Source organism: Sylvia atricapilla, chromosome 12 (assembly GCF_009819655.1).
Source record: "Sylvia atricapilla isolate bSylAtr1 chromosome 12, bSylAtr1.pri, whole genome shotgun sequence".
Lineage (NCBI taxonomy): Eukaryota > Metazoa > Chordata > Aves > Passeriformes > Sylviidae > Sylvia > Sylvia atricapilla.
In genome coordinates, this window is record NC_089151.1 from 14,040,171 (window position 1) to 14,053,394 (window position 13,224).

At 37.9% G+C, this 13,224-nt stretch overlaps 1 protein-coding gene across 1 annotated transcript in view; it reads left to right on the forward strand.

Moving 5' to 3' along the window:
• The window catches only part of ITFG1 (integrin alpha FG-GAP repeat containing 1), a 71,976-nt gene that overhangs the window by 52,531 nt on the left and 6,221 nt on the right, over positions 1 to 13,224 (forward strand). The window contains exons 13-15 of the mRNA XM_066327901.1: positions 1,631 to 1,674; positions 3,519 to 3,597; positions 12,773 to 12,897. Of these exons, the coding sequence (XP_066183998.1) occupies positions 1,631 to 1,674; positions 3,519 to 3,597; positions 12,773 to 12,897 (248 nt within the window). The remainder of the gene's footprint in view (positions 1 to 1,630; positions 1,675 to 3,518; positions 3,598 to 12,772; positions 12,898 to 13,224) is intronic.

Sequence of the window (13,224 nt, forward strand, 5' to 3'; positions counted from 1 at the left end):
CGAGTGTTTTTGCATAGAAACCCCAGGAAATGGGAATTAATGAGTGTCTAAAAATATTTTTACTGTGATACAGGGGAAAATATTTCTAACAAAATGTGTTTTGTGTGAATTAGTGTATCAATAAATGGATTGTGTTCACTTATTTGGCACCTGGACAATGAGAACAGCTTTGCTCATTATAACTGATGTCAAATGGACTTGGCCAGGTAATTTGTTCTAGGAGTGAAAGTGAGCAGCAGATTTCAGTGTGCCCTTTGCATCAAAATGGGAAGAGGTGGTTCCACTTGCATATTCACCTGTGTGTAACAGATAAATGGAAGCTGTAGCTTTACCAGCCTATTTGTAGATGTACATAGTCTTCAACTCTCCTTTGCTACACACGTTTGTCTTCACTGGTCAGATGTTGGGGGGGTTGGACTGTATAAAATATTACATCTTACTGCATATAGAAATTGTAACATTTTGAAATCACAAGTGAAGGATGATAATTTAGTGGTTTGACAGTTGTTAATATTCACACACAGATTATTAGAAAACTTCCTTGACTAGATCAGTGCTGTTTCTGACTCACATAGGGAGTGATTTCTAATCAGACTGTGGATATCTTACATGCACCTTTAGGTATTTCCTTGGTCCCAAACATTTTGTACCCTCAACTAAATCTACCCATAAAGAAGACAGAAAATGCTTCAAGAAACTCCTGGTGGTTAGGGTGAACTGCCCTCAAATCTGGCCCAGATCTTCATTTTCTGTCTGCCATGATTGCTTTGGGATACCATAATTCATGGAGAAGTAATGTTTTTCCCTGGCTTCAGTATCTGGTGTGCATCCTCCTCTCTGCCCATAGCCATTACTGGCCTGCTGCTCAACCAAACTGTTGTCCTTAGAAGTCCAAATTTTGCATCAGAATGGGCTTTAGATTATTGTATGTGTGTGGGTTTTGTTGTTTTGTTTTAATACTCAGTGTGACAGGATGTCCTGACTTACAGAACAGATGGCTTTCGCTGTCCCTCATTTAAGTTTTTAAAGGAGATTTCTGAATGTAACTGATTTTTCAAACTAGTAAGTTTTAAACAATTATTTGGAACAACTGTCACAGGCTTTAGATATTAATTAGCATTATATACACCTGCTTATAATACTTCTGAACTAATAGAATAAATCAGTAATGGGATTTTTTGCCTGTTGCAGCTTTTGTGAATTGCTTCAAACCAGGTTCCAAAATGATGCCTTGTGTAAAAGGAAAAGCCTTTATCTTTTTATCAGTTAAAACAGTCAAGTTGAATCTCTGCCAGTATTTTGAATGGTTAGAAATGAAGAATAATGAATAAAATGTATAGTTCACTGTTTTAAAAATGTTTTCATTTGGAATTTTTCTAACTGGAGAATCTGTTTTTTTGAAGCTGGTTAACCAATGAGGTGGGGTAAAGCAGTGATGAATTTCTGCCAAGTATGCTTCCAACAGATAAGGAAATGCTATACATTACCATAAATCACAAGAAGATACTTATTTTCTTTGTGTTTTAGTGGCTACCTGACACTAGCAGTAGACTTTACCAGGTTTCAGAGGTGGTGCTTCTAAAATGGTTTGTGAACATAAACACAACATGCTCACTTCTTGTTCTTGCAGTTCTCAGCGGCCTCTGTTCTAATGACTGTCCTCGGAAAATAACAGTAAGTGTAACTATGGCCTCGTTTAGTTTTTAGCTTCAAATGAGCTGGAGTTTAATTATTCCAAAAACTCTCAACGTATTAAAAGAGTTATTGACTGGAAGAATGTGTAACCTAAGTCATGACAGGCCAACTTCTGCTTCTGTGAGACCCACATCTTTGGGCAGCTGCTGCTCAGAGCTGGAATCAATTGAGTGATTGTGCAGGAGCTTTGTTACTCTGGGAGTAACACTGGGGCTGGGATATACCAGAGACAGGAGGAATTTGGGTGCCCAAACTGTGAATTGTGCCAAGTCTTGGTGGGCACTGAGAAAGTCCAGGCACAACTGACTGTGGGGCAGATCCAGCCACTTCTGGGCCACATTCCAGCACTGGGCACAGCCAAGGAAGTGCAGTGGGCCCTGATGAGTCTGCAGACAGCCATACACATGTGGTGTTTTCTGTTTAGATTATTTTATTCGTCTCCAGAGATCTGCAACTCACCCACCAAACTGCCAATTAGCAAATTGTTTAGCAATGTTCACTGTGCAAGTTGGCCTGAAAGAGGAACTTAGAGGAATTGGAGGTAGCAGTAGCACTTTAGCTCTGCAAAAATTTCACATTTAATTTTGACTTGAAAATAGAAAAACTGCTTCAAATGTGGCTAACCTTCCCTTCACGCCTATTTTGAGACATGGGGTTTAATTTCTGTTATAAAATAATGAGGTTTGATAGTATCATTAACTTAATTACAAAAATCAAGGGTTTAAAAAGCAAATCTTCACAGCAGATGTTGGTGAAAATTTCATTATCAAGCTCACTGAAACACTATTGCCTCCATTGTAATAGGAGTTCGGTGACAGAAACTAACATAAGGTACATTTTGCCAGAGTACAGCTATGTGACACCAAAAAAAATTTAAATTTCCTCTTAATTCACTCATCTTTCCTATATCTGCATTAGCATCACCTTTGTGGTCTCCTTAGTTTTCATTCTAATCAGTTTTTATTTTCAGGCTTTATCTCACCTGTCATCATTTCCACTTACTCTTGTGGTTTAAACTTACTACTTTTTGAGGCATGGTGTGAAGTTTAGTGTTCCTTCTGTAACTTAGTTGAAAGCTCTTTATTGGATTTGATGCCCTGATACCAGCTTGAATTCAGCATTAGGAAAAAAAAATAAAAAAAAAAAGGAAAAATTCCTTTAAAATCTATTCCCCTAGTTGTCTCTCATCTCCCTTCCCCACCCTTGCTTACTTAGGTGCATTTGTTATGGTTCATCACTCAGTAATGCACAACTTCCTTGGATGTTTGTTTGTTTTATTTTTCCTCATGTCTGTACTTTGATGTTTAAGTACACATTCTTCCAGAAGAAAATTTTCTTAAAATAGATACCAATGCTTGACAAGTGACTGTTCAATCACTTCCATTTATTAAATGAAGCATTGCTATATAATGATAAAAAGATGGAATTTGTGTAGTATTTTTCAGTTCAGAAATACCATCAAGATAATAGTGCATTCTCTCAGTATCAAATGAGTTCTCCTTTTTCAGAACATGCAGTTATTTCTTTGAATTTTTAGATTTTTGCTTGTAGCTTCCAATGAAACATTAAACCCTTTACCAGAGGACTGAATAGCATTGCTTTCATCATGAGAAACTAAACACTGCCTGGCCAACTGATTACTGTGATTTTGAAAATTAATTTCCATATAATGCTATGACCAAAACAGTTGCAAGATTTTGAAGTGAAAAATATAAAAAATAATAATGTGAAAACATTTTTCTTCAGTTTACTGTTTAATTGCTATAGCTTCTTCTGTTCCTAAAATGTTGCCTGCCTTTTTCTTTGGTTTTTATCCCTTGTAGCCTTTTGGAGTTAACCAGCCTGGTCCTTACATCATGTACACCACTGTAGATGCAAATGGGTACCTGAAAAATGGGTCAGGTAAGAAAAACTCGTTGTGGGAATACCCAAGGCTCAGTCTGTCTGTGTTTGTGCTTCCCAGAAACCTCAGGAGCTGGAAAGGTGACAGAGGGAAATGGGAATGGTTTCAATGGTGCCTTCAGTTTACAATGCCAAACCCCCCAACGTTCTCTTCTTTCTTTACAGATTGCATTTTTATTACAAACATTGCTATTGCATTATTTTTTCATTTGTCCTGTGCCAGTTGGGTTTGAACAGTTGGCTGTAGCAAAAAATTGTTGGGTAAAATATCATCAGTTGGTGAAATAGCATAAGCTTCTGATTGCTTCCTAAACAATTATGAATTAAGAAACAGCAGTGGCCTTGAAAAACCTAAATACAGTCCTAGTAGCCAGATGACAAAAGATCAGAATACTATTCAGGGCACACAGGATGTATTTGTCTGGAGTTGTTCACTACAACTGGCAGCTGAAATCAAATCCTGAGTAAGCTGGAGAGAGAATGTCTGTGTTCCTTTCAGGTAACGCAGGAGCTGCAGGGTATCAATCATCAGGTAACAGGGTTAAAATCAAGGGGAAGGTGCTTGGTGCAACATGTATTGGAGCTAAAGCCTTAATGGCCTGGGATGGTGCAAGTGGCACAGCGTGCAGGAGTCCGAAACCAAAGCAGCCAAAGAGAGAATCGTCCATTAGGCTGTGTTCCAAGCAGTGCCTGGTGTTAGAATATCCTGGGCTTTATGCTGCCTTCCTAGGTGTGTGCTGGTGGCTTCTAGAAAACACAGGACACTGTGCAAAGTGGTTTATTACTCTCATTTATGACTGGTAATCTCAGGACTATAATGGACTCATTTCTTGCTCAGGCAAAAATCCCAACCTCATCAGCTGAACATGATCAGTTAGTGCAATCATCTGTATCTGTCACTCCAGTCTCATCTAAAATTGAACTCACATTTTAAAAATATGGTTCCAGTAGTTCACTGGGAAGATCATATGCTGTATAACACTAATTTAAATCAAAACAATAATTTAGGGGGGAAAATGATGACGTCTTAAGGTCCTGAGTCAATCTGAATCATTGGCAATGCTCTCACCATGAATAGTGTCCTCAGGACTGTTAATTCCACCTGAGAAAAAGACAAAGAATATGTCCTGAAATACAAACCAGATAGCTGCAAAAACATATCTTGATACTCTGGCATCTCTGTGTTTGTACATGCTTAAATAAAGACATTTTTCTTATTCTGTGTCATGGAACAATGCACATATCTTACAAATGTGTGGAATAAAGCTAGCTTAAAATTTGGACCTATTTCACATATCATTTTCCTAACTTTTTTTTTTTTTTTCTCTTTTCCAAGAATAGAAGCAAAGGCATTTTTCTTAAACATTTTCTTTAGGGTTTCCTGAGTTAGGTTGGTTGTGGCTTTGTTGGTTTTTTGTTTGTTTATGTTGGGGGGGGGCAGTTCTTCTAGAAATGCAGTGTTTTTATGATTCACTCTAAGAAAGAGTTTTCAAATGTGATTTAATACTGCTATATTCCCTTCACAACTACCATATTTACAATAATAAAGACCTAACAGAGTCCAGGCATGATGCATTTCCTTTTCTGTTCCGACATTATGAAATAACAGTAATGAATTCCAAGTACATTTATGACCCCAGCAGTATTGCTACAGGGAATTTTCTAATGCTGTCTTTGATCAGTTTCTCAACACTAATAAGTTAATAGATTTTTTTGAGTCTGTATAATTCCTGCAAGAACTTTTGAAAGTCATGTTTTCTGAGGATATTGTATTATATTATGTTTGTAGCTAGACTTTCTTCTCTTGCAAGTGTTGTGTGTAAGATTCAGTAAATGTTCTGACTAGAATTACTGGCTTACAGGTTGTCTGGAAAAACAGCCCGTTACATCACAATCCTCTTCTATTTGACTATCAGGAAATCATAAAGCAATATTCCTTGTGTGTACTGGTAGGCAATACCAAACCCACATGGCATTTTTGGCCTATGTATAAACCTACAAAACATCTTTTCCACATTAAGTTTTATTAGTATAGCATACATATGCTATTTTTAAACTAATTTTCATCAACTTATTTGCCTTCCTTATATAATAATATTGGACAATCCATATTTGAAGCTTTTAATTATATGAAAGGAGTAATGAGCTAATCAAAATTTTAAAAGAATTAATCCCTTTCCCAAGAAGTAACATGAGTAAAACACAGTTATTTTTCTGATGAAAATGAAACTCACTCTTTTCATATCCCCCTCAAAGTCAGCTGCTGTTATTTATTGCCTTTATGGCTACACTCAGTGGGGGAACAGTTTTTTGGCTGGACTACTGCAACCAATCAGCTGAAGTTATCCCTCCAGCCCTGGGCTTAAGTAAATCATAAAAGACACAAATCCATAGCCCCCACTCTGCTTCTGTTCTCCTGAATTCTGCAGGACTTCAGTTGTGAGTTATGGCAACTTTCATGTAGGCAATATTTGTGCAAAGAGTAAAATAAAAAGCCCCATATGGCTGTCCTTATCTAATTCATTTTGAGGTTCTTTGATCTGCCAAGCCTTAACTACAGGAAATTTGCATAATTATGAGGGTTTTCTTAAAAACATTGTTAGAATTGTTCTGTCTCCTATTAACATTCCAGTATGTTGTTAAAAGATAGCAGAATAATAATTAGCATGTATTCGGTGCTTTTACTTTCACATTGCTCAAATCACTTGTAATCTTACAAGAAATACTGTTAAATTAGCTACAAGGAATAGCAATTGCCAACATGGGCATTAGAATGGAGAAGTTCTAGGCCTTACATCTGCAGTTGGTATCTCCACAGACCTTCTCTTCCTGAGAGTATAATCAACTGCAGCAGCTTCTTCAAATATTTAAGGAATTTCATGCTTGAGATCAGTCCAGTACAAATCTTGGAGAAGTACACAAACTCAGATTTAAGTCATACTTTCTGATCCATGTCCTGCAACTTGCCTTCTCCCTTTTCTTTTGGAGTTACTATTTTTAAGGAGATCTCACAGTTAAGTGTGAGTGTCAGCCAACATTTTCACCTCTTTGTGTACATTTCCAGGCTTTTATTGGGAGAATTATCTTCTGTGTTTCAGCCTGTGCTGTGCACATCTGCATTTTCTCTCCTGAAGTCAAAATATGCTGATAGAGTTTGAAATAAATAGGCTCATACTTGCAGCTCCTATCTAGCAAACATTTTAATTCTGTGGACCAGGAACAAGTGGCTCCATATGCACAGGAAGATGATAAAAGTAGCTTCACTGAATGGCTCATATGGATCAAGTCATAATTTGTTTGAGCACCTGTAAGAGTGAAGCTGTGTGGATGATGAACGTGATGGCCTTTGCACCTCTCATTCCAGAGCTCTTTTATTTTGCTGCTTTTGCTTTGTTTTGTTTTAAACCTTCCATGGCAGAATGACCTTTCACATGCTGTGAAGTCGTGCCCTTCTGGTTTTTTGAAATCTGCTTACTCTTCCCTGTTGTTGCATTGAGTTCTCCTGCTGTTTAACTAAATTGAATTGTGAGGTGAACACAAATGTCTAGCAGCTATTATAGTCGTGAATTTAAACATAAACATTGCAATATGTACCAGAAAAAAGGCAAAATAAGCTTCTTTACAATGGCCATTTGATGCTGCAAGGTTCATTGTGTCAAATTCCACTACACAGAAAGAAGAGTGTATTCATGGAACAAGCTAGAATAATTTAATAATTGAATAGCTGGATTCAATGAGAGGGATTTTCTGTTTGCTATGGGTGGGAATAGGTTGTAGTATGTTTTTCTGTAAAACTCTCTTTTGTTCAGAAAACTTACTTGAACTTGTAATGTTGCTTGCAGTATTACCAAACCTTGGATATTTGGACATTACAGATGGCACAGTTTCCCCTATGAGCAATATGACAATTTTATTGTTTGAGGGGGTTTTAAGTTACCAGTTTTACTTCTGTGATTTTATGGTGTAAAGGTATTTTTCATAAAAATACATATTCTCATAAAAACGCATCAGGTTTGGAGTTTGGGCTTGCAGAAGGGTCCCAAGTGTTGGCAGCATTGTAATCATCAGTGTCCAGGTCCCACGAGTGCACTTTGAGTTCCCTTTCTCATGTTATTTCTGAATAACAGAAATATTCAGTTATTTCTGAATAACAGGTACTCCAGAACCAGGTATTGCAGAACAGGTTGGGAGGTGAAGCTGTGGTACTGCATTCACCTGAAATTTCCTATTAGGGGACTAAGGAAAAGAGGCAACCAGCTGGGGAAAATAGGGAGACACCCCCAGCCCTTAGTAAAATGAAGTTACCATTGCATATTTTAAGCAGAAAAGGAACTCACTGACCACTAATTTTTTTTTCCAACCAGTGACCCCCAAAGGCAATATGAAAGGAACTGAAGTAAAGCCAAGCAAATCTATTTCTCCAGCTTTGTGATGCTTCCAAGTGTGAACTTCTTGGGGTTTTGTTAGATTGGGTTGTTTTTTCCTGAAAGCTTCTTTGTAAATTCTTAGGCATATTCCATGGGTTTTTTGTGACTATCAATTATATATTCCCTTTCTCTTGCAGTAAATGGTTCTGGCATATTTTCAAATAAAATAAGGAGCTGGCAGCTTCAAAAAATGGAGAAATACTGAGTGCAGTGTAGCCCAGTGGTGGTAATGGCTGCAGAGTAAACATCACTGCAGTGTTGCAGCTGTGCAGGGAACGTCACTGCGATTGCACCCAAATCTTGAACTGCCTTTGTCCTGCTCCAGCTGTTGCCTGGGTGTTGTTCCCAGCCATGCTGCAATCCATGCAACCTCTGCATGACACGTTTTGGACTAATTTTTGCTTTTTCTAGGATGCATATATTTGTCTAATCTGTATATAAAAAAGTCATTCATATGCTGACCTCAGTGTTCAGGTAGGTGGTGGTACAAAAGAATTTACATGCAAGTGTGAGACTAAAATATACACTTTTGGAATCCTAAATTATATTACTGAATTTTGAATTACGCAGAATTGCTTTTAATTGGCTAATTAAATGCAAATAATATTTTGTTAAGAAAAGTATAATTTAAAAAATTATAAGGAATGCTTCAGGAAACCACAAGTTTGAAATCAGATTCTCCATTAGTCTTTCAGTTCTGGGTAATGATCTTACATGTTCTGCTCTGTTATTTCACAAAGTAAGTTTATTTAAACTGACTGAACACTATCAGTATTGTGCATCTATTTCTGTAGGTTCAGTGAGGTTGTTCCTAAATCCAGTACCACGTGTTGTCGGTGCTGTTTGAACAAGAGAAGACATTGCTTCCACATGTAACTTGCAGCCACTTTCCCCTCACAAAGTTGAATTGTTCAGCCTGAAATAAGCTGATGAGGACATTTCAGTTCAGCTCAGGGGAGAACAGGCTCCCCTTGAGCATTCAGCAAGTTTACATCAGGATAATGGAAACAGAAGGAAAATTACTTAATTCAGGTATAAAAGAACAAGTATTGGATGTGTCACAGACAACACATGGCTCTGGTTTTCAGACAAGACTTTGGAAAGGTTAATGATACAAATTGCTTCCAATTTTATATGCCAGACTTCAGAGGTAAGGAGATTGATTCCAAAAGGTCCAGAATGGTTTCTGAATATCAAACTCTGCAAAATCTTCTGAGGTTTGGCTGCCCAACATCATTAGCTTTTTCTTACAAATTTGATCTCCAATAGGCTAAAACCACAGAAAATCATGTCCTAAAATGCTGAGGATTTTACTCTGCCCAAGGTTTTTTTAAGCAATAAACTTAATGATTTATGATTTAAAACAAGAATATATATACCACCACTAATATCAGTGCCATAGCCCATGCTATCTGCATGCTTTGAAATGGTGTTTTTGAAACAAGAAGCTCAAGGCAAAACACATAGTATTGAATAGTCTTAAAAGTAGTATTAAGAAGAAATTATATGTAGCATGATCAGGAGGGGTTTTTTTTAATTCTTCTTTTAAGTAACAGTTCTACTGATAAAGTAAAACAAACTGTGAAGCCACAGCCACTTCCTCCATCTTGTCTACACTGACTTCCTAAATCCTAAAGAACAATCTGAATGTAAGAAAGAAATCTCACTTTCCTCCTTGGAGATGCAAAACTATTTTCAGATATTCTTGGAACAAGTAGAAAGCTGTTTCCAATAGTTTTACAGGAGGACAAATTGCTGTGGTTGCTATTAAAATTAAATTTTACATATTTTCAGAATTAGTTCCTGGTGACTGGGAACTTCAGATAATGTCAATAAACTGTTGACAGTACTCTCTGTAATTCTCTTTTTATTTTTCATCTCGGTTTGGGGCTTTTATGTTTCTCAGGTGAGCAGTTGTCATTCTTAATTACTTGGTTGCAATTCTAAGTGGAACTTTTCGGTAAGCATCAAAGAGAATTTATGATAGATATAGGGTGAGGAAAGCAAGGAGCAGTCTCAAAGTTCTCCTGTGCTTAGTCAGCTTTAATAAACTGGAACCTTCTACATTCTATCATTCTGCTTAGTTAATACCTCCCAGTTTTAAAGGCAAATAAAAAAATAAGTATGTGCACAGTTCTGCCTGCTGTGTAGAGGAAAACATTCCTTTCTGACCTTTGCAAATGATCTATTTACATCCTGAAGCGTAAGATTTCATTATCCTTATCTTAGTAGGCATAAGAACCAGCACTAGTAGCCATGAAATTATTCAGTGCTTTAAGAATTCTAGCTGCAGTGTGTGACTCTCTAACCTCTTTAAGGCTGACTGCACACAGTATATGACATTTTCTTTTATTCTCTTTAATTTAGTTGACATTCATTTCATTTGTAAGATGAAAGAAAAAAGCAAGATCTTGGTTGCAGTCTTCTCATGATCCTAAATATTTCACTCAAAAGTGATTCTAAAAGCTTTTCACTGTTTTTACTGTTACAGCAGTACCTTGTTCTTTTGGGGAAATCCTTCAGAATCAGCATTAGTGACAGAAATTCTTAAAGAAAAGCTTTTTTATGTTGCAGCATGATCAAGTAACACATCTGGTTTGTTTCTATAACCGAGTCAAATTAAATATATCCACCTTTGCTCCTCACTACCTGCATGTTGGTAACTGGAGCGTTCAGGTGTTGTGTAATTCGAGAATTACTCCCATTTTAGATTTGGATGTTGACACCTGGAGATTGAGCAGTTTAGCCAAGATCATGTTAGGGCAGTCAGTGGCAAGGCAGGGACAGACTCGGGACTCAAATCCTGTGCTGTCCTATCCTGTGGTAGCTCAATTTACTGGGAGAATCCCTGTTCTTAAATAGAAAAGCTGCTCAGTCCACGTTTTGTGTCACATCTTCTGTAACCCAGGAATCTACCCAGCAATGTGCACGGTACCTTGTCCTTGCAATGGAGACCTGAAAGTACAAGTCCAACTTAAATAGTTCCTCATCTGCTTGCTCATTACATGGTTCTACATGGGGTAAAAATAAATCTAGCATGTGTATAATCTTTAGGAAGACCATTACTGTTACTTTTTGCTAATAGCATTTCAGCTTAATAAAAAGATAAGTGCATCAAGCTGATTTTTCAGATCTCAGTTGACATATATCTTGCTTTTTAAAATAAAATTACTATAACTCCAAAATAATACAGAATATTTACCTCCTGATTAAACAGGCCTATTTCAAAACATGCCTGACAGCATATGGCAAGCAGCTTCCTCAAGAGCTGGTAGGGAAAGGGAGTTTCACAGAAACAGAAGCATGAAGTAATCACTGCACGGAGCAGGGGTTCAGAATCACCAGCCTCACTCCAGGGAGTAGTCTGTCCCCAGAGGAGTGTCCAAGAGCTGAAGAGCTGCATCTGGAAGTGGGTGTTGTGACTTCACTTGGTGAAGTGCTTCTGTGCTGGGGCCAATACTTGCTCGTAGTGGCATCTCCAGGAGCCAGGAATGGGAGGGTGGGTTTGGTTTTTCCTGCAAAGATATATGACTTTGCCAAAGAAATGGTGGTGGTGCGTTAGGAGGTTTTGCTGCCCCCATGTTCACCACAAATAGTCAGAATGTGTCACCAGTCTGGCCCACAGTTGATGGGCTGAGGTAAAGTGCTGCCTCCCAAATTGAGCCTTGGATGGGAGAGGCAAAAAGGAGTTGGCTGTATATTATAAAATATGGGTTCCTGTTCTTCAACTCACATTCTGTTGCATTTTGTTGCCTAACTTATAATTTCCAGTTTCAGGCATAATCTGTTAGGGGTCAAAGCTGAGAGAAATCTGATGCTCTAAAAGCACTGACTAGATCACATGCTTGTGAAAATCCGTTTCTGTTGGTCACAGAAAACCCTTTGTGGTTGTCAAGTGTCCCTTGTTCTCATTCCTGTTAATCTGGTGGTGGCTGATACCATTGCTGCTGTGGAACCAGCTCACTTGCTAAGAGAACAAAGAACCCACCCAAGATCTGAATCCGTTGGCCAGAAATTGAACAATTACAAGATTTTTTAAATTTAAATGGAATACTATGGTGGTTACTTTGGAAATGGGATGATGTCAGTGAACTTGTTGATAACTGCAACAGTTGTCTGTTTGCTCACTTCCTTTTTAGGAAACCAAGAATCTTATTTTCCACCTACAGTTTCCACCTCCTATCATTAGCTTGCACCCACTGCAGTCCTGTTTTCATTAAATTAGTTTATTCTTTGGAAATTTGTTCATGAGAATTTACTTAGCTAATTTTGTGACGCAGTAGTAATTACTGATTAACACTGACAAGAAAGTGAACATGTTGAGTCTGATCTTGTAAATCAATGGGGCAAGAGATTTGGCACTAATCATATAACAATAAATGCAGACAGCAGATTTCTTCTCAACTTGTAACAGATAATGGAGATTTGAGTTAACACAGAAATGGTACTCAAAAAAATTGTTTTACGTAAAAAATTGTTTTACCTAAAACAAAAGAATTATTTTACCTAAAAGGAATTGTTTTACCTAAAAAGCTCTTCTCCCAAGTGAGTGTTCACAAGTAGTTTGGAAATATGGGATTGAGCTGTTAAGAATTACATAATCATGCAATCAGTGAAAATTTTCAAACTTTTTATTACTGACTGAAGAATGTGTATTTGTGTAGCAAGTTGGTAGTTTGGGGGTTGTTCACTGGGGATTTCCTCCCCCTAAAATACCTCTTTGGGTTTCCTTTGTGCTTTCCTTGCAGCTGGCCAGCTCAGCCAGTCAGCACACTACGCCCTCCAGCTGCCCTACAACGTGCTGGGCTTGGGCCGCAGCGCCAACTTCCTCGACCACTTGTACGTTGGCATCCCTCGGCCCTTGGGGGAAAAGGTTGGTGGATGTTTAAGATTGTCAAGCTAATCGTTTATGGTGCTACCTTTCCTAGGAGACTTTGGATAGAAATACTGCGGGGACGCTTTTTTTCATTTTCTGAAGTAAGAATATCAAAGAAGTAGGTTAGTGTACAGAAAGGTTTGCCCAAAAGATCCCAGTTTTTTTGAGGAGTGTGTAAGCCAAAATAAAACCAGAAGATGACTGAAAGTGTCTGTAAATGTTAGCTCAGGTATTCAGTGCTTGTCTGTAGGGCAGATGGGTGTTAGTCTGAGGGTCCGGTTATTGTTCTGGAGTGCAGTAGCTGCAGGGCTTTCCCAGAGTTGC